The following is a 26,586-nucleotide window of genomic DNA, read 5'->3' as shown; positions in this document are numbered from 1 at the left end:
GTCTTTTCTGTTTCATCATTACAGAAGCCAGAGACATGACCTCATCTGCAGCCATGCTCTGGTCTGTGGTGGAGGGTTTTGGTGCTTGCTGTATGTGTTAGTCTTTGACCTTTGATGACTTTGATATTCACTTTTTGGCTCTAAGATTTCGTCAGTATCAAATCACTCTGTGGTTTTGTGTTGAGAAGAAAAAAAAAAAAGAGTTATACCTTTTGTTTGGTTTTTTACTTTGGTCCCACGGTTACTGTGTGAATTAGCATTAACAGAAACAGACTCAATGTCAACACTGTCATACCTTCACACACTGCCTCATTTTGTATTACTATGTTAGTCTCATGTCCTCATATCCTTTACTGAGTGTGAACTAATGCCTTTAAATACAGACGAAAGAGACTGATACTCTAGTCTTTCTCACTTTGTTCTGCCTCTGTCCCTCTGTCCTCAGGTGCAGACCACAGAGCATCCTGATTGGTTTGAATGCCCAGAAGGAGCGGAGCTAATCAGTCTACTGAGGGATATAAGCACGTCCAACAGGTCTGTGCTACTTATACCTCATTCTGTGCGTGCGTGAGTGCGTGAGTGCGTGAGTGCGTGAGTGCGTGAGTGCGTGAGTGCGTGCGTGCGTGCGTGTGTGTGGGGGTCTTGTGTACTCCATCTTGCAGTGACTAAATTGAGTTTGGCTTTAATACATAAGCATGCTCCTACAGTTAGGTGGTCATATCTGTGTTTTTGTTCATTTTTAACTACTCCCTAAAAAGTCCATCAGAGGCCTGCAGCTCATACAGAATGCTGCTGCTCGAGTTCTAACAAGGACCAACAAAGTAGACCACATCACTCCAGTTCTTAGATCTCTACACTGGCTTCCTGTCGGTCAGAGAATAGACTTTAAAATCCTGCTGATGGTTTATAAAGCACTGAATGGTTTAGGCCCAAAATACATTGCTGATCTGCTGCTACTGTATGAACCATCTGGACCTCTGAGATCATCAGGTACTGGTCTGCTTTCAGTCCCTAGAGTCAGAACGAAACATGGTGAAGCAGTGTTTAGTCATTATGCACCACATATCTGGAACACACTCCCTGAAAGCTGTAGGTTCACTACAACTCTCACCTCTTTTAAATCAAAGACTAAGACCTTTTTATTTACCACTGCCTTCCTATCTTAGCTTATTTTAACTCACTTTAAATGTAATTTAATAATATATTATTAATTTTCCTTTTCTTTTCTATGTTTTATTATATTTGTCATTTTAATTGTGCTCTTTTGCGCTTGTCTGAATGCTTCCAATGCTGTTAATGTTTTAATGTAAAGCACATTGAGTTTCCCTCGTGTATGAAATGTGCTAAACAAACAAAGCTGCTTTGCCTTGACTTGCCTTACACAGAATGTAGTACAGCCAAAATAATAAATTAGCAACATGCTCATAAGAAGGTTTTTTAGATGAATGTCTTATCATACACACATAAAGTATCCAGGCTGGTTTCAGAATATACAGTATATTTACATTTCTGCATACAGTATATTACAAAGGACTCTGCTTTCAACACTTACTGCATTTAATGAGAATCTTTGCAAATCTTCAGTCACCCTGAACCTGTTATTAAAAAGAAAATGTGTCAATTAACTACATTTTCAACAAGATAAGAGAGAGCTATTCCAGAGCAGGACAAAAAGTGATCTGATTTAGAACTAATTTAGAGCTATATTCTTATGAGTTCTTTAGGAAGGGTCACTAAGAGTTAAAACTACCTTTTAATTATCTTTCATAAACAAATATTCAATATTTCAAACACTTTGAAAATATATACAACTTTCTTATTTCCATCTCCAGCAGCTAATGTTTACCAAAGAGGCTAATACATCTGCATTAGTGAGACTGTGTGTGTGTGTGTGTGTGTGTGTGTGTGTGTGTGTGTGTGTGTGTGTGTGTGTGTGTGTGTGTGTGTGTGTGTGTGTGTGTGTGTGTGTGTGTGTGCGCGCACCTGTATCTTTGCATCATGCTGCTTTTTATGAGTGGGTGAGACGAATGTGTGTAACCTCTTTGAGCCAAGGGTTTTGTAGCCGTGGTGACCATGATTCTTTTGATCTCTGGTTGTATCGGACAAGAGGCCTGTCTCACACACACACACACACACACACACACACACACACACACACACACACACACACACACACACACACACACACACACTTACAAACACGCACACAGAGTGAGTATACACGAATAACAGCTTTCACCATTTGCTATATAACAAACTCTGTTTCTCAATCACACACACACACACACACACACACGCACGCACACACACACACTCACACACACACACGCACACACACACGCACACACACACGCACACACACACACACACACACACACACACACACACACACACACACACACACACACACACACACACACCCTGTCAGATCGATAATAAAGGTGTATTGTTGTCGTGCTATAGAGACCTCTCCTCCTCTCCCCTCCCTCTCCCCTTCTTTTCTCCTTGGTCGCCCCTTTTCATCCCTTTTTGTCACCCTCGACACAGACCTCCTCTCCTCTCTCCCCCCTTCTTTTTCTTCTCCTTTTCCTCATTTTCTTTCTCCTTCACTTCTTTCTTTCTCTCTCCCACTTTTCCTCTCCTCTTGTCTCCTCTCCTCACCCCTCATCTCCTCTCTCTCCTCTCCCTCTCCAGCAGATGAAAGCAGAGATCAGCTCGAGCCTTTGAAGTGGCTGAGACTGGCACACTCCCCCTGGTTTAGCGGCAGGAGGAGGGGAGCAGAGGTTTTAGGAGAAAGGGCAGGAGATGAAAGGAGTCATAAGGAAAGAGGAGAGGAGAGAGAGAGGGAGGGAGAGGGGGTCTAATTGAGAGGATGAGAGGAGTTGGTCAGAGAGAGGAGACGGAAGGAGAGCGGGAAGGAAAGGGGAGGTCTGGGCACGGCTCCTCACCCAAATGATGTCATTCGGCTTTCACCATGGCAACCTGAGGAATGCCTTTTCAAAACCTCAGACTGACGGAGTGTAGAGGGGGGAGGAGCTTCACTCAAAGTCCTTCATCCTAAAGAAAAGCCTGGAGGCCCAAAACCTGATCTGTGTTCAGTCAAACATGAAGCCATCAGTCGTATAGAGAGCAAAAGAAACGACACAACACTCTGAGTTTTACCCGAACATCAACATTTATACCCTGAAAATCTGCTGACATAGACGCAGTGCTGCTAAACAATACACAACACTCTGAGTTTTACCTGAACATCAACATTTATACCCTGAAAATCTGCTGACATAGACGCAGTGCTGCTAAACAATACACAAAACTCTGAGTTTCGCCCAAACATCAACATTTATACCCTGAAAATCTGCTGACATAGACGCAGTGCTACTAAACAATACACAAAACTCTGAGTTTCGCCCAAACATCAACATTTATACCCTGAAAATCTGCTGACATCTCTGTGCATTTTTACACTCATATTATTCCACATTGTTAAAGTTCTTATTCCGCTGTTTCCAGGGCTAATTGAGACTTTTTGGAACTGCTCAGCTAACTTAAATTAGTGATTTGTTTATGATTCTTAAAACTGATGATGAGACTGTAAAAAGCCACTCCAGGAGGCAGGAGTGCAAATGCATTAATGTAATAGTCTTTGATTAAATCCATTTAAAAAACACATTTTGAGCATTGCAAGCAGAGTGGATGAAGAGCTACTTATACTGGATAAATAAAGCAGACTAATAAACAGTGGTGGACAAAGTACACAGATTCATTACTGAAGTCAAAGTATAGATCCTCCAGGTCAAATATTACTCCAATACAAGTGAAAGTTGTTCTGTCAGATTACTACTTGAGTTAAAATACTGAAGTACTTCATTTTAAAAATACTAAGTATTCAATGTACTTCTTAAAATATCTCAAAACATTGTATTTTCACAAAGCATGAGTGCAGTCAAGAATACATAGAAGTACATTCTGTTACATTATGTTTATCTATAAACCATTACTTGAAATCTCTTAAAACTATACTATAGAATAAAAACAGACACTAAGTTACTCCAAGCACAGACACCTTAGTTTGAAATGTTCATCTGGAATCAAACAAACGTTACATAGCCCAGCACACTTCCTCAGGTTGGACAGTGAATGTTTGTATGTTTGTGCAGAGTGGGAAACAGGGAGAACATTTCAAACCGTACGTATAATTCTTCATTTCCTTTTATGATTTGAAATTTAATCATTTTTACAAACATTCAAATAAAGACACACAAATAATGAGAATACAATAAAATTACAAAAATAAAACAAAACAAAAGACAGAGCAGAACAAACAAACAACAACAAAAACAACAACAAACATTCTTCATTTCAAAATCCTCTAACACGGGCTGAAGAGATGGTCATGGGTGCTCAGGTGGAGAATTATAACCATCATTACCACCTCTACATGAACTGCCTGATCTGAGTGAAATCTGCTCTGTGTTTGTTCCACGTTCAACCGTGGAGACGCATGATACACAGGTACGACTAAACCACTGAGACAAACAGAACTACACAAACACAGTTTACTGTCTTAGGATCAGATTTCAGAAAAGAGAAGGAAATTCATGAGCTGACCTCAAAGCAAAAGTAGTGAGTAACTAGAGCATTGATAGAAATGTAGTGGAGTAAAAAGTACAATAATTGTCTTCTGAATGTAGTGGAGTAAAAGTCATAAGTACCCCAAAAAATAATACTCAAGTAAAGTACAGATACTCAAAACATGTACTTAAGTACTGTACTCAAGTAAATTTACTCTGTTACTGTCCACCACTGCTAATAACAGTGTAGTAACTTTCTGTTTTAGAGACAGCAAGTAGCTTTTTACAATGCTGATCCATTAATGACGCTCTGCAGAGAGCAAGATGATAAGAACACAGCTGAGCTCACGAAAAGTCTCCTCACCACTGAACACCTATAAAACATGTAAACAGAGCCCTCCAGATACCAACATTAATAACACAAACATTTGCATTACACATTTAAACAACAGGGCAGTTATTAAGTCGAACACAAAGTATGATTGGAAATATATCAAGATGGGCTGTCACTACAGTAGCTCAGGGAACAAGTCAACACTGCTGTGGTTGTATTTTATACCTGCTTTGTATATAATCAAAGATCTGATGATGTGAGGAAAATCTGGTCTTGGCATTAACATGGTTCAGTTTTTCCAGGACAGTATGATGTGTGATGAATGAACAAATATCAAAGCCTGCATATTAGCTCTAACTTAACTTTATATCTTTGTTGGTGTTTTACTCCGGGCCTTTGTTTAGATTGTTTTTCTGCCACAAATTAAAAATTGTGGGATCCCACAATCCCAAATCTTGTGGTAGCAAATGGTTAGCTCAGGTTTGACCTGATTGGCCAAATGGTGGGCCTCCATGTGATAGGTCTTATATTCATGTGCTGATGTAAACCTACAGGTATACATACATTTTTTTTTATTTCATCACTTTTACTTCAGGACTTTTTGGATGTGTGTATTGCAAATGTAATAATGAGATAACAATGCGGCCCTTATAATGAGTTATTCAACAACACAATGGCCTCACTTGGTCCGACATTTAGTCCTCTTACTGCATTTGTGTTTTTAGTGCAGACCTGTGAACTGAGAGCAGATCTCTACACTGTTTTGTGAAACTTATCCAGGTATCAGGAGCTATTTTATAAAGAGGAGGAGATAAAATCCTGCTGTGGAACAAACTAATCTACTGTGAGACTGTGAGATATAGAAACCAGTCTCAGGAACCTTCTTGTCCACTAAGACCTGCTGTTGGTTCTTTGGCTCCTTCTCACAAAGGAAACAGTCCAACTGTTTGTTGGAGGCGAGTGTGAGACTAATGTGGTTCTGTAATGGCCATTTACTGTAATCTAAAACCAATTATTTCATTCTCAGCTATCCTCCGCTCCAGCTGCTGACTGAGGCTGTGAAAGTTTGCTTCTGAAACTTTTATGGATCCAATTTATACTCTTCAAATTCACAAACTTTCAAGGTTTTCTAAGGCCTCTGGGAGCTGTGTTAATTAGCTTAATTATGAAGGTTTTAATCAAGTAAAGGGGTGGGCCTCTGCCGGCCTGGCTGTCAGGCTGCCCTCAAAGACAACTGGGAGGAAGAGGAAGGAAGAGGAGGGGGTGAGGAAGATAGAGAAGGAGAGAGTGGAGAGGTGGAAGAGGAGACGCAGCCACTCGATGCTCTTACCCAAACACATCATTAAATAAGTGTTTGTCTTAAAGAATATTTTATTTTGAAAATGTTTAATAATTTTATTCTCAGTATTTTTAGTAAACCGTGACATCTCTGCAGAATTAATTGATGTTTTCAATAGCCTGGGAAAATGTAAAAGTATAATTATTATAAGTGATCACAGTAATACTCTAGACTTCACTTTTTGAACACTATTTTAAAAGTACAGCTCTGGCAATTTGTCATTATGATTGTATCAGCATGAAGATGTAGTGATTGAAAAAATGACAAAAAATTGTAGAATAATAAAATGAATGTTCAGAGAAGAGAGCTGAATATCAGCTGAGTGAAAGCAGCAGCAGTCACTGCAGAGCCTTCATGTGTTCAGGCAGCCCAGCAGCAGGATTCAAGGCAGCACTGAATAGTTCCGTTTGAGGGCAAGGTTGTCTCCTTCATGATGGCATTAACAAGAAAAGAAAATAATTAAATCAGGATTGAAATTAAATTAGTAGGTAAAAAGTTGAGGGAATGTGGAGCACAATAAATCAGTTCAGCACCAAGGCAAGCAAAATGTTTCTCATGACACTTTACAGAAGAGAGCATGTTTGCCATCACCCTTATTATGTACCAGGAGAGCTGTGGCTGTTTGTTAAAACAAAATGTAAAAGGTTCCTTTAATTGCAGGAAGGACAGTTTGAGGAGAAATAGGAATAAAGGGAAGAGAGGAGGGAATAATTGCAATACATGTCCTCTGCTGGAATCAATATGTGTATATGTTGTGTCGAGTTTCTCTCTGCCAAAACAGAGCAGATATCTTAAATTGATACCTATTGTATTTAAAATGTTTTGAAGAAGTAAGAAAGGAAAGAATGACTCTAAATTGTTTGTATTTCTCCACCCCAGATGTCATGTTGATGTGGTTCCCCTGGCCTCTGAAGTCCTCCACCTCATCTCTGGATCCTAAAACATCTCATCTTCAAATGTTTCAAACTAGAAATCAGAACCTTTGTCATTTTTGATGGTTGACTTTTATAATTCCTCTGTCTTCAGGTTTTTGTGAATAATCAGTTCTGTCAGAACACAAGTTTCTGATCATATTTCTGTAGTTATTCATTTTATTTAGTTCAAAATTACAAATTGTACAAGATGTAAACACAGAAATGTGCTGTAATATTTCATGTTATTTATGTGTTATCTTTACCTTGTAGTTGTTTTATGAACTGCTTTGAGTGTTGCTGTAATCTCCTTGCAGCTTTGAGCCATGGATGAATCTGACCATGTGCTATCAGAGCGCTCATTTCCTGTGCATCACTCTCATTAACTTTGCAAATTGGATCAATGACAGTAATAAATATTGCTGTGTCGCTAAAATAACGTGACAGCTCAATCATTACAACCATCCAGTGTCCTTCAGCGCTCACAGGATTACAGCTGGAGTTAATTCAGACTGTCACAGCGCTGACTGCTGGGGTCATCCAGACACTCGAAGCATTAATAGTGGAGCATTAGTCTGTAAGTTCATGAGTTTGACATCATATGTCTGTCTCTAATGTGACATAATCACACACTTTAAATCACTGATGGTTCATGTAGCTGTGAGTAACACTGCTCAACTGCTGCCAGCTTTTAAACATCCTTTAATGCCTCACACATTTGAATCGGTCTCGTTATCAGGACTTGGGCCACACAGATGAGGGTGTTGTGCAGGCCAGCAGCAGGGACCAGTGACGAGTGTTTGATTTAGGTAATCTTTACAAACTCATTGTACCTACAACTGAACTTAAACACAGTGTCCTTATACGGTTAGATATCATCTACCTGTGAAGGATAGTCGACTGTTCAGTGATGCCACAGCAGGCGCAATATGGACACTTGTTTTCAGTTGATCAGAAGTTTTCACAGCTCAGTTTGCCTCCTTTGGATCACTACAGATGTGAAACACACCTGTGTTGTTGTATTCAAATATTGCCTGTCCTGCATGACAATTAAGATATCACCATGTCCTCATAGCCAAGAGTTTTAGTGCAGTGTTACAGAGACTAATTTCTACAGATTGGGTTATCCATGGCTGACTAATTGATCATTTGAGACTGCCATTGAGTGCAGCTCTTTTCCGCATACCTCAGCTGAATAATGTTAAACAGCAGGTGTGAAAAACACACCACACACCATGCAATTACTCATTGAGTATCTTGTGTTCGTGAAATAATACCGACTCATCCAGGTGAAATGACAGTCCATTTTATTGTTTCAGAACACAGCAGGCTACAGCAACCAGCTCCTCCCACTACCCCTCCCCATAGTAACAGCAGGCCAATAAGAGCCCTCCTCCACCCTGGACCTTCCACAGCCTCACCCCTCCAGCTAGGTCAGCTACACCCCCTTTGGAACAGCAGAGACACATCAGTGTCCACCTTTAAAGCAAGAAAATAGCTTGATATTTGGACCATGATTTCCAATTCATGTTTTTATACAAAAGCTACACAATGTTACACTTGATCATCAGAATACAATTCAACTGATTAACTTTAGTGTTTGGACACCATTTAAAATGTGATCAGTTTCTTTTACTTTGATGGAGCATTAGCACTAAAAAACTCAACATTACCAGAGACTTAAAATACAAGGGACTGCAAAACAAAAAGATGAGTATCATAATCCAGAAGAATGGAAAAAAGCAAGCTAGAATCAGTTTGTACCATTACAGACTTGAGGAGGACAGAATAAAAAAGTAAAACAACCAAATGAAGTAAAAATGAAAAACAAAATACATAAAAGGGATTTTCAAAAAAATTAACTGTTGAGATCAAATCCATGTGTCATGTCAGGATTTAAAACCAGCCCTCTGCCAGGCTGACAACAGAACCGCACTTAAATCTAGTTTGTCCCAATGGAGTTCCCATAGACAGGAAACTCTGCTTGTTGTTGTTGAGTCGTCTTCAGGCACTTTCTGAAACCCCGCCTCCTCCATATGGGCGAATCACGATGCAGGTTCATCCAGATCACATGATACAGCTGTGAGGAGGAGGGAGAGAGAGAGAATGGAAAAAGCACTGGTAAGAGGAAGCAGACAGGGCACAGGCACTGTTTAAGACCACACACACAGATCAAACGCAGTGTAACATCACACACACCACATCACACAGCTTTGTAATTAGGAGCAGTCTGAACATGCAGCAGCCACAGAGAGCATACCCACCCTCCTCTTCCCCATCAGACAATTAATCCAGACTAAAACCTCCCAAATCTGTACCCACTTGGACATTTTGGTCTGTTATAACTGCTTAGATACACCCACTGAGCGTGAAGACAGTCTTACCTAGTAGAAAGTGTAGTGTAATGTTGGTCTTGGTATTTACAAGTCGGTATCAAACCAGGCCAGTTGGTTGGAGTCACCAGGCGGCAGGCCCTCTATCAGTTCCTGGGTGTGTCCCAGGTCAGGCAGCCCCTCTACAGGGGCGTAGTCCTGGCCAGGGTGGTGTCCCCCAAGATCGTGGTCCATCATGGGCTCCATACCCATCGTGTCCCCTCCGTAACCCCCTGAGTGGAAGGAACGGTAGCTGGGGTCTGGGGGAAGGGAGGAGTGGGTGGAGGAGAAGCAGGGGAAGCAGAGCAGTTGTTAGAAGCATGTTAACAAACCAAGCCGTCACACAGTAGTACGATGATTCAAACTTCACACAGCGACACAGCACACTGTCCCACCCACTACCTGTGAGCTGAGGTGCATTCAGCTCACACCTGGACTTTGGATTGCTCTGCAGCGTGTCTGGTTTTCTGATGCAGCTACAAATTCATGTGTTTGCTTTAACTGGCTCGAAGCCAAAATAAGAAAACAGATAGTGCCGGAGGAAAAGAGAGCTGTGCAAATTCAAATAATCAGCAAACTCTCAGCCTATTGATCAATGCACAGTCCAAGGTCCTGCTTCACCTGGTTCATTCAGAAGGCCAACTGTGACAATAACCACAGGCTGCAGTGTTGGATTTCTGAAGAGACACTCGTGTTCTCCCTGCAGCCGGGATAAACATCTCTCTCAGGTAACTTGAGTCAGTGCTGAAGGGCAATTCTGCTTTCAAGTTAAGACTGAGTATTAGAACTCTGAACAGTAAATCCTGTCATTAGCAGTAATAATGATGGAAAGATCAAGCTCAGGCATTGGACTGTGACAGATCTGTTTGTGCATCATTTTAACAAGGACAGAGTGGGTCCATTGTTTTAGAGAAATAACGACAGAAGGGACAGAACCACTCAGAACAGAGACTGTAAGCCCAATTAGTAAAAGAAATATCAGCTCTGACTGTTTTTGTTGCAGCTCAGTACTCTGGTGTGTGTGACATCTTTATCCCTCCTGTGTTTCTCTTGGGAGCCCCCCCAGCCAGCCAGAGGTCAGAAGGTGACTTACCTTCCTGTCTGTAGCCCAGAGGCTCTCCCTGAGCTCCAATGTCCAAACCCAGGTCTCCAGTCTGCAGAGAAACACAGAAAGAAGAGGATGAGCAGCTTGTCAGTGATCAGTGAGTCAGGCCTTTACTTTCCCCTCAGAAAGCACAATCATCTGACTGTTGTGTGTTCAAATATACAAACTAGCAATCCCAGGAAAAGGTTGACCTAAAGCGAGTATTGTACCTCGTTCCAGGCCATTGGTTCTGTCCTGAAGAGCGAGCTGGTGAGTTCTACTGAGAGGCGTTTCTTGTAGTCTTGGGGTTTGTCCTCTGACATACGGAACAACACTGCTGCAGCATAGGTGGCTGAGGGGAGAGACGACAGGTTAGGAAAGAATAAATGAAAAGTACAAGCAACAAGAGAACACAAATAAGAGGCCTGGTTGGTTTTACACTTTTACAAAACTTGTTTCTTGTAAGTTATCTAATCATATTTCCTTTCGGAGCACCTGCATGGCTCCAGAGCAGCCAATATGTAAATGTTTGTATCATTGTGTACGCACCAACTCCTTCGTTGCGGCTGTGCAGCAGCTCTGTGAGTGGGGCTGTGGCTCCCTCTGCCTCGATGGCCTCAGCAGCTTCTTTGTCCTGGGCGAGCTCACACAGCACGCCGGCTGCCACACGCTGAATGTTCTCAATGGGAGAGTACAACAGCTGGACACAAACACACAACAGGATTACTTAATGAGTTTAACTCTCAGGCTTCACAGTCTGAAGGGATGCAACGTGCAGACATTGATGAAGAGCTGAAGAATGTTTTACCTGTACAAACAGTGGAATGGTGTTGAGTCCTCTGATGACTATTCTGTTGTGGACATCTCTGGCGAGGATGTGAAGTGCTCCTGTGCAGCCCTCCACAATCTCCTCCATACGGACTCCCTCCTAATACACAAATAAAAGCCTCATTGAGTTTAAGTGTATGAGCCGTTAAAAACCCTCCAACACCAGAAGGCATTGCTGGGACCGATCAATGATCTCTGTGGGTTCTGCTGGATGAAATGATTCATCACATCATACTTAATGTGCAGAGCTTGTGTGTCTGTGTGTGTTCTTACCACAAACTGCTGCTGCGTGCCTCCCATGCTGGTGCGTCTCTGTGTGTCTTGGTGTGCTCTGACCAGCAGCTGAACCAGTCTTGGGATGGCTCCCTGCTCCCTCAGAGGAGCGTGGTTAGCAGGGCACAGAGCCAGGTTACGGATCAGTCCCACTGTGGCCTAATGAAGAAACATTTCATTTTCAGTAAAGCTGTTTCAAAGTTTACACAGTCATCAGTAATATCTGAACAGGAACATGAGCAGGATAACATGCTTGTTTTCGGTGTCCTGCGGTGAAGACACGAGTTCATATCCTGGAGGTCAGTACTCAGGCATATTTATCAGCTTCTACATTTGAGGGCAGGGACGAAAAACTAACAAGATACAAGTAAAATAACCTGCCAGCATTGAAACAGAGACACTGTGAGGTCAAGTGTAATCTCATGTTCACTGGAAACATGAGTGGCTGACAGTATGAAGGTCTGCTAACGTGGCAGACTGCTGCCGGCTACTGTGTGTTGTTTGTACCTTAATGAGTGGCCAGTGTGATGGCGGGTGCAGTAATTTGACGACCACGGGCAGACCATAGTGCAGTCTGACGGCATTCTGGGCCATCTCAGCGTCCTGGTGTCTGGATGTCAGGTGACGCAGGGCACAAATAGCCGGTTCTGTAATGTCCTCTCTGTCCCCGGCCCGCAGCACGGTGCGAACCAACGCTTCAATACCTCCAACCTACACATGGACAGGTCACAGATTAGTGGAGACACCAGAGGCTCTGTTCGGCTGGGTGGAAATATTTAAGTATGATATAAAAGGAAAATACTGTATATATTTTGAATCTCATATCTGAACCTAAATTATAAGACTGCGTGTTCTCACCTGGCAGACCATCATCTTGTTCTTGTAGTTGTTGCAGGTCAGGTTAGACAGGATTCCAGCAGCACAGGTCACCACGTTGATGTCGTCACTGCCCAGCAGCTGGACCAGAGTTCCTAACAGACCCTCCATACCCTCCTGTAGAGGCACCAGGAATAAGGAACATCAAAAAGGATGAGCATACAGATGAAGGGTCATGGGAATGTTTTGGGCTCATGTTATTTTCCCTTTTAAAAGTTTTTAGTATTCATGAAAGAGGCAGCTCTCATCACCTGTTTGGTGGCAGCATCTGATAAGTTCCTGAGAGTCCAGAGACAGTTCTGGACCAGTCTCTGGCTGGGATCTGTCAGGTGGAGTCCCAGAGCCTGCATGCCTCCTGGAAAAAAGAATAAAGATTGAGAGAATGTGAGTTTTTGAAAGGTGATACCTCTTAACACCACAACACATTTTACTACTGCGTGATATTTTACACATCTGTGTGAACTGTAGCTGTTACAGTTGGAAAGGTCAAGACATACCAGCTTCTACAATGGCAGGCTTGTTACTGGAGCAGACCGACAGGACTTTGAGGACTCTGCTCGTGGTCCACAGAAGCTTCTCGTAGGTGTAAGTCCTCATGATGTTGACCAACGACTGGGGGCCACCACTGGCCAAGATTATCAACTACAGAGAAAGCAAACACAAAAGACGTTAGGGATTATAAATGTTCCCACAATGACCTCTTTCACCATCCTCTCCTGACCCTTTACCTTGCTCTCCTGGTTTCCGTAGGCCAGAATCTGGAGGCAGTCAGTGGTGATTGCCAGGAACTTGACATTAGTCTTGTTGAGCAGAGCCACCATTTTCTGTAGACCCCCTGCTAAGCGAACTGCCATCTTGGCTCCTTCCTGGTGCAGGAGGAGGTTGTGGAGGGTGGTAATGGCGTAGAAGAGGACAGAGTCCACTGGTGAACTGCAGAGCAAACAGGCTTATTAGATCACAGGCCCACTGGGAAATAACCACAATTAGATATTAGATTAGCTTTCTCAGAGCTCCTTCCTCCCCACATCCTCTGTCTTTGATGAGTTAACAGGCAATTACAACTTTTATGTTTCTCCCACCACAGTTTATAGCCTCATGTATCAGGGGAAATAGCCATTTAATAAAATGATGCATATTTTTGAAAGAAATACCCAGCCGCAACACTTTCTCCCTATTTTCATACATGAGCTACAAAAGCCCTCCTCGACGTACCCCAGCATTTTAACAAGCGCTGGTATTCCTCCAGACTTGAAGATAGCCAGCAGACCCTCTCTGTGGTGGGACAGGTTGTGGAGTGTTCCTGCAGTGCAGCGTGCCGTCTCCACATCATTTGTGTTCTGCATGGTCCTGACGATAGCAGACACCATCTGAGGGGAGCGCATGATGGCATGACGAGAAGCTTCTTTCTTAGAGAGCTGGTGGACCATCACAGCCGCTTTGTTTACTACGACCTGGAAGAGAGAGCACACATGTTGGTAAAGAGAAAAGGGAAACAAGCGAACTGAAATCCCTTCAGAGACCACACTGAGCTGTTCATGGACACCTACCTGATCCTCATCGTTGAGCAGTTTGGTCAGTTCTGGGATGGCTCTGGTTGCCAGCTCAGCGTCATCTTGGTAGTTGATCAGATTGACCACAGCATGTTTGAGCATCTGCGAAGGCTCTGCCAGCCTCTGGACGTTGGTGGGGTTTGCTGCGTCGTATTGTGTAGAGGGGATCTGCATACCCTCCTCGAGGGTCTCTGGGAACATCGCTGCACGCACCCGCTGGGCACGGGTCATGGCGTACTGACCATCTATGTCTGTAAGAGACACGAGCACCCCTGTTTGATTACAGTGATCTTCAAGCTGCTCTTTGGGTAACAGAGACTTAATATCAGTGAGCAGATGTTGCATTCATATAAGAAATAGACTGACCTTGTACTTGTTCCTGGGCGAAGTTCTGGTTGAAGCCCTGCTCCCACTCATACATGACCTGGTTGTCCACATCGTCTTCTTCAGGGTTCCCCTTTCCACTGAGGGAGGGGGCCGTTGTGGTGGCTCCTGAATGGATGCCTGAATCCAGGTAAGACTGTTGCTGCCAGTGGCTGACTGCAGCCTTACGGTCCGGCTCCATGGCCATGTCCAGCTCCATCAGATCAGCTGCAGAGAGACAACAGAGCGTTTACAAAAGATGAAGCAACAAAATCAACTCTCGAGTCAGACATCTTTTAATCCACAATAAACTAGGTGATTTTTCTAATTATACTAACGATTTAATGTATAGAAACAGGTGATGATCAATTCATTTTATACAGTGCATGCTACCTTATTCTCATATCTTATCAATAGGAAGTATCTGTGTCACATGTTGTGTAACTGGTACTGAAACCAATGGATGTATCTGCTCCTCAAGCTGCAGTGTTGTGATGTGATGTGAGGTTTATCACTTAAGGTATTCAAACATTTAGTTCAATGTATGTTTCAAATTAAAATCAATAACTAATCCACTTTGTTTGAATGAGAGCAAATCTCAGCAGGAGAACAGGGGGGGGGGGGGGTCTAAACTACAGCAACGTTTAGCTAACTGTTGACTGTCAATATGTTTGTGCCTGGAAGAAAAAGGTTAAAATAGAAACTGCACAGAGTCAAGGGTGAGTGTGTTTTCAGTGTGTGTATGACTCGTATCAACTCACCTTGGGAAGCCATGTTCTTTTCTCAAACTGCAGCCAACACAGCTTCCTGATCTGAAACAGAAAAAGGACAAAAAAACAGTCAGTCAGACCTCTTCTGTCGCACATCACTCCATCATTCCTGCCTTCTGACCTACTCACTGTCAGTCCTCCTTCCTTGGACTCTAAACATCAGCCATTTTACTTCAACCCATACACACACACACACACACACACACACACACACTACAGTAACAGGAAAAAGTAAGAAATTAATAGCAGAGTTGGTTCAAAAGAAAATGTCAAGACAAGAACCATCATTCCCTTCACTGCCTCCTCCCTTTTGTGGATTTCCTCATCTGCTGAAGCCAGACATGCAAACAGTTCACACAAAGCCACCATTAAGTGAGGCAGCTTGCAACTATTTAGGTGAGGAAGGACGGGGAAGTGGAGCACTGGGTGGAGAGAAAAAGAGGAGGAGGGGGGAGGGCACACACATTCCTGAGCTGGCTTTGAAGCTGAACCCACACTCTGCAGGAAAGTAAACACAGGCAGCAGAGAGGTGGAGCGAGGGAGAGGGGATTAATTTAAAAATAATAATAAAAAAATTTAACAGAAGAATTTCCAATTTATACTCAAAGATAAATGTTATGACAGTAACACTCCAAAGCAGGAAATGGGGAAAAATGTTGAAGAAAATCCGGCCTAAAATGAGACAGCAAACAGGAGCTTCAGAAATCCCTCTCTCTAAATAAATCTGTGGTTAGGCCTTAATGAATTCTACAGCAGAGCACAGACTAAATCCTTTTCACTCATGGCACACCGGTCTGGACATGTTTTAATACTTGAGAGGCTTACTGAGGGGAAACACTGCAGTGACAAACCAAGAGTCATGAATTGATTCATACCTCACCCGTGATCACAGACGTGACCAACAACCCACGCACATTTACCTTAAAGTGACAACATACTTCACTGAGAGGGGACCCACTATAAACCACAGACACACTACTGAGGCTGTACATTATTTACTACACAACGACTCATCAAACCCATGTCTTGTGTCCACATCATGAGCTGAACTAACATCAGAACACAGAATCAAAGTAAGAAAGTGTTCAGACCTCATCACTCCAGCTATCTGAGGGCGAGCTGTGAAATACACGCTGCTAATCAACAAACTAAAAGACTATCAATGCATCAAAAGTAGAAAATTAAAGGTTCTAGAGAAGCTATAATTCTTTCTTTCTTTCACATTCAAAGTAAATGTTTCAGATTCAGAATCTGAGTTGCCACGTTTTCACCGCAAGGCATGACGCAACAAGCATGAGGCTCCGTCACTGAAGTAAGGTCTGATGTTGCGACAATGAGAACTCTGATTTGAATGTTTGAAAGAAATATTTTAAAAAGGCCGTGAGAAGTATCATTTGATAATTCATCTAATTTTAAAAAGAGGCACACGGGGGTTTGAAGGTAATGACTTTGTTTTGATTTTAGCGGTTGTAAAAGATTAAAACAAATTAAAGAAGAAGAGGAAATCACCTCTTGTAGGTGAAATAGCCAATTAATTTTCAAAGACTGCACAGGAAACAGAGCTGTGCCAGAGACCGATGAAGCAGATCCTGTTTTAGGTATAACATTATCTGAGAGGCATCACTTCATACTGATCAGAGGTTCATCAATACATGGAATACTGGAGGTCATGTTTCAAAGATATCCACCAATGAGGCGAGGTCATCCATGTGATGTTAAAGCTGGAGTTGGTAGTCAGATTTAGATACACTTTTTGTTATACTGGTTAAAATGATCTTTATGTCCCGATGGTAATCAATACATAATGTGTTCTTAAAAAAGAGGGGAAAAAAGCTGCTATCTACAGCCGGAGTAAACCTGGGAAAACACCAACCAATCCCTGCCATCAGGAGCCAAATGATGAAACCAATCAAATCCCGTCCTGCCCGCCTCCTGCAGAGCGTACATTTCATGTTTGTTTGTGTTTTTAACTTTCACTATGAGAATGTTTTGTTGTTTTCTTACCGCTGACTGAGACATGAGTTGACGTAGTGCAAATCACAAACGATGTGCTGAGGACCCGTTTTGAATCAGTCACCATCATATGGTCGCGAATAAGCGGCGCTCTTGCATGTGAGCCGGGGCGTTGTTTTGAAAGTAGCTCCGAGGGGAGGGGTTAGACGGAGTCCTGAGGAAATGCTACGTTCAAATTCAAGCTAATTTTCCGTGACTACCAGCCCTAGCTTTACATGTGATGACCTGTGTGGTTTCTGTGCAGAGGCTCACCTCTCAGCTCTCTGAGCAACATGAGAGAAAAAATAAAAACTCAGACAGCCAACTTTCTTTGCCAAACTATGAGTGTGTCATGGAGCTGCTTGTCTAACTGTGAGCTCTTACGCAATGCAACTTCACAATAGCACAGGTAGAAGTCCGGCCATCAATACTCCTTTGTACTTAGTCATTGCACCAAAAACTGCTTCAATTTGGTGTCCACACCGTGTTCCACCCTGTAGCTCTAATGCAAAACACTGCCACCACCTTTCCCCCTGTTTCTCCTCCGTCACTACCTCAGAGGGAGGATATACAGAGGGACTCAATGCCCTGCCTTTTCTCCTTTTCCCTGAAATATAATAATAAAATTGAATCCGATGGAATAAGCCGTTTTGCTGTGTATTTCTGTAAATCCTCCCCTGTTCAGACGGACATGCATTGGTAAACATCCAACTGAGACCTAAGAGGCCGTGGCTGTGTAGGAGTCTGTGGAGTACGGAGAAGAGCTAAACTACTGCTGTGGATGACTTCTCCACTCTGGCAGCCACACTGCTCCAGCTTAGCTGTGTCATTAAAGCCCAATCTTGAGTCAGGCTCCAAGACTGCTGCTCCGACCACAAACGCACCAACTCCAGTTTACAATTCACACACCATCCTCCAAGCTCTGCAGGCCTGCCCTCATATAACCTAGCCCTGCCCTAATGGAAGCCATGTGTGCCATACAGCAGCATACAAACTGCAGCGTTCAAAGCACACAGTGGAACCGTTTATCATCCTCACTGGGGGAAAATGTAGGTTGTTACATCTGGCTTTGAAAGCTGAGCTGATGCCAGGTTTTTTTGATGGGCAAACAAGCAAAGTCTGGTTTCCAAGAGAGACACACAAATGATAGTTTTTCCATAACTCAGCTTCTGACCATAAAAACAAAAAAACTCATTACGGTAAGAGTTCATGAAACCAGGCGAGCAGCCCGGCCACAGAGTCTCAAAGACAGATCTCTTTGAAGCCAGATGTGGGATGCCATATGTAGAGCTGTGCCGGGTCCAGCTCAGAGCCATGTAACTGAAACCCGATGACTAATGAGTGACACACAAGTCAACACTCGGATGCCTCTCTTGGCTGCAGTATGGAGGTCTATACAGTCACATGATTCCATTCACACTGGATGAATATGGATTTGACACACGCCGATGTATGTGTAGGAGATCCAATGTGCACCGGCACAGATGCCCACAGCTCTATGAAGTGAAGTGTAACCACAGCAGAACAGTCCCAGGACAAAACTCAAATGACAGGCTTACTGTTCTAGCACAGCGCAGTATGGACAGAAATAGAGTCCTTCAGTCTGCCTTCAACAAAGTCAGAAAAACACTTCATGAGGAGACGGGGTGTGAAGAAATCTCACTATAACGAGTGAAATGATTGATCCTGTGAAAAACTAACTTAAATAAACTCAGTTTTTATGCATACAGGGCTGTGCTCCACTCTGTGGTTAAAAATTGATGAGAAACAATGTTTTGCAGTACACGGATATATAAACCTAAACCCCTGTACTGTGAGACAGATCCTATCACCAGGCCGCACCAATAGATGGTCCTAAAACACAACCAGAGACCACTCGTATGTGAAAGATCAACACAAACAATCTGACACATACATGTGAAACAGCACACCTTCAGGAGTTTTATTCCAACTATGTCTTCAGATTCATACAACAGCACAGAAACTTGATTCGCATCATACAGAGTAGGAGCTGTGGCTAATTAACTAATAGGATTTCCCTCATGTAGATATTACTACACTGCCAAAGGGGTGTCTTGGGGGTTAGGGTTATGCCATCCAGACAGATTCATTTCACCTTACACGAATAAAATAAACACAGGTTTTAATGACACAAAGTTAAACACTTGAACCAATGATAATTCACAACAGCTAGCTAAGAAAAAAAAAGATGTTTTGAATCTTCTCTGCAAAAATGAGTGTTTCCCCTTTCTTCTTTAACTGGTGTGAACTTGAAATAAACAGATCATAGAGGAGTTAAAAATCAAACCTAACTCTCTCCTCTGTAAGAAAGGAAACAGCTCTTCTGTCAGCAAGTTTGAGCCGTGGGGCCTCAAGGTTTATCTCTTGTAGAGATCACACAGTTTCATGATACCTTTTCAAAAAAATACACGAGTCCTCTAAATTGCTTTTCACTCTTCTGACCTGCACACAGTCTTCCTGACATGCTGCAGCATTCATACAGAATTAATTAATGGGAAGAAATGCAAAATGTTTGGGTTCAGAGAAGGACTTTACATTTTTAGAAAACAGGACTTCAAAAGAGATAAATCCATCTCCAACTCTAGCTCAGTCTATTTCCTCCCAAGCGAAAAAACTCTCAGTTCAATACATCCATACGAGTAAATGACCCAAACAAGCTGCATTATCGGCTCCAGCAGTGAGACAGGAGCTGCCACGGGCTTCAGTGCTGGCCACATAATGTGCAGGGTCAGCAGCACTCACTGCTGGCTGCCAACAATACAATGAGCTCAATGCCTGCAGCCGCTGCAGTGTTTGCTCCATCTCCACTGCAAAGTGATGGAAGCCCACAGAGACAGAGGAGCTCCAAGAAACACCTCACCGTGTTCTCTTGTTCTGACAGTTTATATAAAGTAGAAAAATAAGATTACATAGAGTGAGGGTGATATAAGAGTGTATGCAATCCCAACAGATGTGTCCTCAAGAAGAAAAGGTCAAACACTTAAACTAAATCACCCCAATGGCCTTTATGTATGGTCTCTCCTGCCTTCAGAGCATGGGGCAAACTTCCAGGAATTATTCCTGTAAAAATAGAACTGATGCTCACTTCTGTAAATTAGGATCAAACAAACAAAAATAACAAGAAAGAAAGTTTCAAAGTGAACTGCACTGTTCCTGTGGACTAAAAGGATACCACAGAAAAGATTCTCAGAAACAGTCTTTCAGGTGAAATCACCTCACAACAAACCACTACCGGCCTCACTTCCGTGTAAACATGTGAATGCATCAGTGAAATGTTGCTGACGAGGACTGTCAGTGGGTTTTTTTTCATTATGCAATCTGATGGGGATTTTACAGATTTATAATTCTACAACAAACAGAGCCAAACACAATGCGGTAACTTCTGAGGCATGGTCTGATCAAATAAACCAGCTGAGCTGCAGAGCCTCCAAAACTAAAAAATAACAAACAGAGTTTTTAATTTTGGGATTAAAGGATAAAAAGGAAACTATCAATCCGTCTACAATCTCTCCATCTCACACCAAATCATTATTTCTAGTGAAACTAAAAAATTTAAATGAGGCGTAAAAACATTTTAAACTCTCCTCCACGCCATCTTGAGTTTTTCCAGCTGATGCGACCGGATCGCGTGTTTTCTCTATCGGGAGAGAGGAGGGCGCAAAGCGGCGTGAGACCCTCCACTCCCCCCTCACCACAACACCTCTGGATGAGGAAGAAAACTGGGCAGAAAAACATCAGGCCACGTCTGATTCAATACTTAGTTAATAGTCTAGGACGCCGACACACTCAAAACTATCCAGATAATAGACCCCCCACCCCCCTCCCCGCTCCCCACAGCTGCTGGCGGCCCCTGACTTTCTGGACTCAGGTTTCACAGTGTGGCTCCTCCTAGTCTTCCTCCTCGTCTTCCTCCCTGAGCTCAGCGGCTGGGAGGAATTTGTCGGTCTTTGTTTAAATCAACGAGTTGAAAACACACTCCAGCGGGCTTTAAGCCAACATGTACCTCACATATAACACCATAAATCAGAGTTTATTGGGACCATGTCAGAAACTAACCCAATAAACCGATTCAGTTTCACGGTCTTCAGCTGGACGAAGTTTAACTCCGGACTGATTGTTTGGAGTCTCGGTGACCCTCTGATAGTCATCTCGTCTTTACTAACTTTAATCATCGTTTAGTTAAAAGAGCTTTATCATTAAACATTCCACACATGCCCTCCAAATAACGAGCTCCCCACGCGTAAATCACATCAAATGCTCAAAGTGTGTTAAGCTGAACCAGCTGACAAAACAGAGCAAAAGGAGAAACTCTAGCCGAGCCGGATGAGTCAGACTGGTGGTATGTGGCAGCAGTTTAACTAGGATGATAGTAGAGAGTCTGACTAAACCTGGTTACCATTAGATAACGTGGACATGTCTAACATGTGAGGACGCGGAATCTGCGTTCACGCGTAAACCTGGTTAATGTTTCAGACTCAACAGAATGAATTTAAAGATATCCGCTGCGTTGTTGGTTGGCACTGCCTCTATAATCCACAGCGGACTCTCTGCTTTAATATCTACAGTGAGTCTAGTGTTTAAAATGCGGATGTTCCCCTCAGGCTGGTGGCTGGTTCATCCCAAATATCTGCCGTGAAAGCAGCTCGCTAGCAGCGGCAGCATCATCCCGGCCGGCCCGCACACTGAACGCGTCTCCATTCCCAAAGCCCGGAGAGAAGACAGGAGCAACCTGACTGAAGCAGAGACTTTGAATGTTGGAGCCTACCCTTGTCAGCACAGAAAGTCCGTCCACTCGGGTCCCGGTGAGTAAAAACCTCTCAGAAAGGGGAAAAAAAGTCGATGACTGTATGAGGACGAGCGTGAACCGGGAGCCTCGTCCACTCCCTCCGCTGCGTAAGGATGTTGACTTGGAACAGCAGAGACTGAAACATGTAAGATGGCGGCGGCTTTATAAAGACCGGAGAACACCTCCAGCGGTCACATATCCTGCCGAGCGCTCCAAGAAAATAGAAACAAAAACCTGATCAATGTCCGAAACGTGTCACTTTCAATCACCCCCTCATTGTGTTTTTAATGATGAAGAATTACACACCTTTGTTGTGAGTTTTAGATGATGGACATAAGTAAACCAGGCATGAATCAAAAAATCACACCACGGGCATGAATACACAATTGAACGAAGTTCCGGCGGACTAGAAAAGGGGAATCCGATTTCCTTTCCCCCAATTTAAACCCCCTAAATCAGGGTCAATTAAATATTTGGTCGGCCGGATTTTCAGACTGAGGACATGAGCTGGGCCAGACAGTGAGCAAAGTTAACCATTTAAAATGAAAACCAATAGATAAGATAACAAACACACTGGTTGTTTATTAACGTATTATCACATCCAAAAAGGCATAAACACAATAAAAGAGCAGTGCTTAAACTAAACCTAGGCTGAAATACTGTTTCTTTAAATTTTACATTTCAAACACTTAACTTCAAAACACTTTGACAGGTAAATACAAGCATGTTTTAAGGTGCATATTAACAAACAAAAAAACAAAGTGCAGATTAGGAGCACCATCTTTTGTTTTGGTCACATCTGAAAGTGCATAAATGAGTTTTTGTAAGAACTTGTCAGTGTTAGTAAAAGGTGTTTTTCTTGCCAGACCCAAATCACAATCACTCAGCAGTTGCTTGCGTGCCACTCAAGGGTTGCTTTCGGGCCCCATGTGGCCCACGGGCCGCTAATTGAATAGGGCTGACCTAAAGTGTAAATGTAGCCTACAGATTATTTTCTTAATATAGAGTTTCAATAAGAACAGCAACAGTGTTCCCTGTCCCAAAAAAACTAAACACCTCACATGTCTAAAAGCAAGTTAAAATAATCAACACTAACAGTGGTAACCACTGTAATGAAGTAACTTTCAAGAGACAACATTTGGGTTACAATTAAGCTATCATACATTTTATTTATTTGAAACACAAAAGGCAAGATGAATTGAAGCGTCTAATGTTTGAACCCAATGACAAACAAACATAATAAACACCAAAAGTTCAACAATGGGATGTTTTATTGCCCTAGCAGTCAATCATTTTGCACTGGACATGCTATAAGTGATTTTGATTGATATTATAGCTTGTATTGTACAATTAAATTAACCATTTGCTTTCTTACCAAAAATGTGTGTTCAGGCAAACAAACAGTGAAGCAAAAGTCACTCTCTAAAGTCTCTCTAAAGGTATAACACAAGAAGTTCATCGCAGCTGCTGTCTTCATAGTTTGGAGATGATTCAGATTGTAGAAGATCTGAGTTCAGGCAATTTATAACAGACTTGATTGATTAAAAATTAAAGACATTAGCAGAGGGATCATTAGTTTGAATTATGACAGAATTACTTTAATCATGTTCCTCAACTCAATAAGAGATTCTGTTATTAAAATTATTAGTGATCCACTGGCAGAGAACAGTGTGATCTCCACTTCATCATGAGATCACAGACTACTGGCTATTCATTTTCTGATGACTCTCACTGTGGCTCAATAAAATAAGCTGGAGAATAGGCTACATAGGAGATTTATATGCATCACAAGTCTTCAGTAATCTGGTTCCTTAATCTCAGTGTTACAAAAGGTGGAGAGGAGGTAAAGTGCTTCCTTACACTGTCCCTTCATTCAGCAGCTAACAATGTCCTGTGCAAACAAAGGTAAAATCCTCTCTTGTCATCTGCCTGCAGGCTGTTTTATTCACTGTTTTTTTCTTTTTTTACAGTGTGTGGGTGGAAGAGGTGACTGAAAGCCAAACTCTAATTCAAAACAGTCGGTGCTGAAGTCCCTGGATGGGATATATATGAATTATGTCAACACAGCCAGTAAACACAATACGTGAGCACATTACCGAGAATGAGTCCACCCTGTGTCATTTGATTGCAAAATGAAAAATTACCGTGATTGAAAGTGGTACAGTTTATTTTTGAATGGCTTTCAAACCACAGTGAGAATTACTGCCGTCAGTCAGATGAATATACAGCCATGATTTGTGAAGTGGAATGACGTGGCTCATGATGTCACGTGATTTCACAGGAACACGCTGATATAACCAAGCAGGTATGAAATCACAGCACTGTGAGTAAGTCAAGAATAACACTCATACACACATATTGTGATCATATTACACAATATACATATTATGTGCAAAAGTAGTATAATGGCTGTGAAACAGGCCTGCAGAGCAAAAGTTTGAGAGTTCCCTTTGCAAGAATTTTTTTGGGACATTTTCATTGGATAATTCACTTTTCCACCCAAAACTGGCAAATTGTCACTGAATAAAGACTTTAACCACTAGTTTACATGAAATATCAGATACTTCAGCTTCTGGCTTTGTGTACTGATATAAGACAAATGCAATCAACGTTAAAACATCAAAAATGATTCCTCTGGACAAAGAGAAGTATATGTGTTTGATTTAATCATGTTTGTGGTAGAAAGTAGCCTTTAGTACAGAGAACCTGCTCCAACATTGTTCCAATAGAGTACACTGATGACTTTCCTCATAAAGAAAGGATACCCATAGTTATTATTGTGAAATATAGCTTTACCTGATCAAAATATTTCTAGGATTACTACAAAAAAACAATCTGAAAGTGAGGCTGTTAATATGCTGGAAATTAAAATCTAAATGTCATGTTCTTTTTTTTAAAAACACTCTTAAAATAACACAAAAATCAAGGGAGTGTATATCAACACATAAGAATGTTTCTATTGGTCCAGGTGTTTTATTAATGTTCATGTTTTAGTTTAACATCACTGTGAACCCATCATAAATCAACATGTATATTAATGTTTGAAGTATTTATACAGACCACTAAAATGAAAACATCTCTGTTGTTTATTATAATATAAAGTGTATATGTTTGTCACACAGTGTGTTTACTTATTGCACCATAAATAAGTCATGTAAATATAAGTCCTCTTTTAACAACAAAAAGAAACCAATTTCAAACATTCCCAATATGGCAGAGTGATGTTGATTCAGAGGAAAAGGTTAAAATCTGTTTTATTGAGGGTTAAATTCTCTCTAAAGTCTAAACTGTCACATCTGTGAAAATGATGCTTCATTATGAAAACTCTCAATATTGCAGCACGTCACTAACAAAGATCTCATTGATAAGCAGCATCTGGTTTCATGTTTGTCTGTTAATAAGAAAGCAGATCGAATTCATGTTTATTCATCAATATTGTGCGTTTGTGCTAAGTTGTTTATGAGGAATCCACTATATCCACACAGCTCTCTCTGCATGTGGAATTTCAACATTTGCCATCCATGTTAAATTCAGAGCCATCAATCACTGCCTCTGACAAACAGAGCAAGGTTATGTTTCCACACTCAGCCAGATTTAAGCTTTTAAAAGTGTATCATTGACAGAGGAGATTTTAAGCCCCTAGTCTGTGTTATGGTGTAAATTAAAAGGACAGCTACAGTGAGCGATGAATACATGTACAAACAGGTCAGCCCTTTTTACCTGAGCAGGACTTGTACTCAAAATTATTTTGAGTTTGTTTAGGAGTAGCTAGACATCAAGTACAAGTCCAAAGTTCAGAAACCATCAGAGTACAGTACAGAACAAACAATTTAATTCAGAGCAAAAATAAAAGTGTTTGTGTGGAAGAAGCTAAACAGAGGCCTAAAAATGTCATCTTCATGCACTGAGGAATAACTTAATGGAACATACTGATATGAATGTCCCAATTTTTCAGGCCTTGGTGGACTGAAGTATTCTTATTTTTCTACCTTTTCACTGAGGAGTCAGTTTAAGCACATTTAAGAGAGTGTGGTGTTTAACCCAATGTGGGTCACATTCAATCCTCTATCCTGGTTTATCAGTAGAGAACGCTCAGCCAGGACACGTGAGGTTAAACATCCAATTCAGTTTGATCCCAGAGAAATCCCACCAAAGATTAATCCATGATGCCTGTGAAATGGCCCTCCATCCAAAAGGCAGAGCTGGAAAAAAAAAGAAAAACACAGACTGCTCTGTTCCCAAGCACGCTGTGGCTCTCCAACGACCCAGTGTTGCACCACTTCAGGGAGCCCACACAGCACTCGTTCTTCCAGCTGGAGAGGCCGTCTAATGCTCCATCGAGGCACGTGAGGAGTTCACTGGGTGAGAATTTACACCTGCAATTTATTGATAAATGCAGATTACTGTTAACAGCATGTTTTCAAGCATAGTGTAACTGTAGTGACATATTTGTTTGTAGGTGATGTAGTGTTTAAGACAAAGCAGTTTTAATATGAGGCATAGAACAGATTCAATT

The 26,586-nt window shown here is 42.0% G+C and overlaps 2 protein-coding genes and 1 long non-coding RNA gene across 6 annotated transcripts in view; 1 reads left to right on the top strand and 2 right to left on the bottom strand.

The window, feature by feature from the left end:
• The window catches only part of ulk4 (unc-51 like kinase 4), a 91,451-nt gene extending 83,857 nt beyond the window's left edge, over nt 1-7,594 (top strand). For all 3 annotated transcript variants that reach the window (XM_034697892.1, XM_034697891.1, XM_034697893.1), the window contains exons 36-37: nt 446-534; nt 7,124-7,594. In XM_034697892.1, the coding sequence (XP_034553783.1) occupies nt 446-534; nt 7,124-7,184 (150 nt within the window). In that variant the 3' untranslated portion in view covers nt 7,185-7,594. The remainder of the gene's footprint in view (nt 1-445; nt 535-7,123) is intronic.
• Nucleotides 7,595-8,445: 851 nt separating this feature from the next.
• ctnnb1 (catenin (cadherin-associated protein), beta 1) lies at nt 8,446-22,218 on the bottom strand. 2 transcript variants are annotated; one of them, XM_034697898.1, is made up of 17 exons: nt 22,050-22,218; nt 15,263-15,313; nt 14,505-14,729; nt 14,136-14,389; nt 13,801-14,039; nt 13,317-13,518; nt 13,086-13,230; nt 12,840-12,943; nt 12,571-12,717; nt 12,220-12,423; nt 11,713-11,871; nt 11,420-11,539; nt 11,161-11,311; nt 10,842-10,963; nt 10,621-10,681; nt 9,540-9,787; nt 8,446-9,235 (listed from the first exon to the last, which is right to left on the bottom strand). In XM_034697898.1, the coding sequence occupies exons 2-16, from the start codon at nt 15,273-15,275 to the stop codon at nt 9,576-9,578; spliced, it is 2,358 nt and encodes a 785-aa protein (XP_034553789.1). In that variant the 5' UTR covers nt 15,276-15,313; nt 22,050-22,218; the 3' UTR covers nt 8,446-9,235; nt 9,540-9,575. The 2 variants fall into 2 exon arrangements, with proteins under 2 accessions (XP_034553789.1, XP_034553791.1); XM_034697900.1 differs by having other exon boundaries at nt 12,571-12,705.
• A 2,827-nt stretch (nt 22,219-25,045) lies between these two features.
• LOC117822948 overlaps nt 25,046-26,586 on the bottom strand; it is a 34,643-nt gene continuing 33,102 nt past the window's right edge. Inside the window, exon 3 of the long non-coding RNA XR_004633285.1 lies at nt 25,046-26,446. This is a non-coding gene — a long non-coding RNA (uncharacterized LOC117822948). The remainder of the gene's footprint in view (nt 26,447-26,586) is intronic.

The sequence above is a fragment of the Notolabrus celidotus genome, chromosome 12 (genome assembly GCF_009762535.1).
Source record: "Notolabrus celidotus isolate fNotCel1 chromosome 12, fNotCel1.pri, whole genome shotgun sequence".
NCBI lineage: Eukaryota > Metazoa > Chordata > Actinopteri > Labriformes > Labridae > Notolabrus > Notolabrus celidotus.
This window is presented reverse-complemented; position numbering and strand designations above follow the sequence as displayed.

Excerpts from the sequence above, each read along its gene's own strand:
- ctnnb1 (XM_034697898.1), bottom strand. Across the intron at positions 13,519-13,800 it reads GCGCTTGTTAAAATGCTGGG|TTCACCAGTGGACTCTGTCC; the intron begins GTACGTCGAGGA and ends TTTGCTCTGCAG. Across the intron at positions 10,964-11,160 it reads CAGCCGCAACGAAGGAGTTG|CCACCTATGCTGCAGCAGTG; the intron begins GTGCGTACACAA and ends CTCTCCCCTCAG.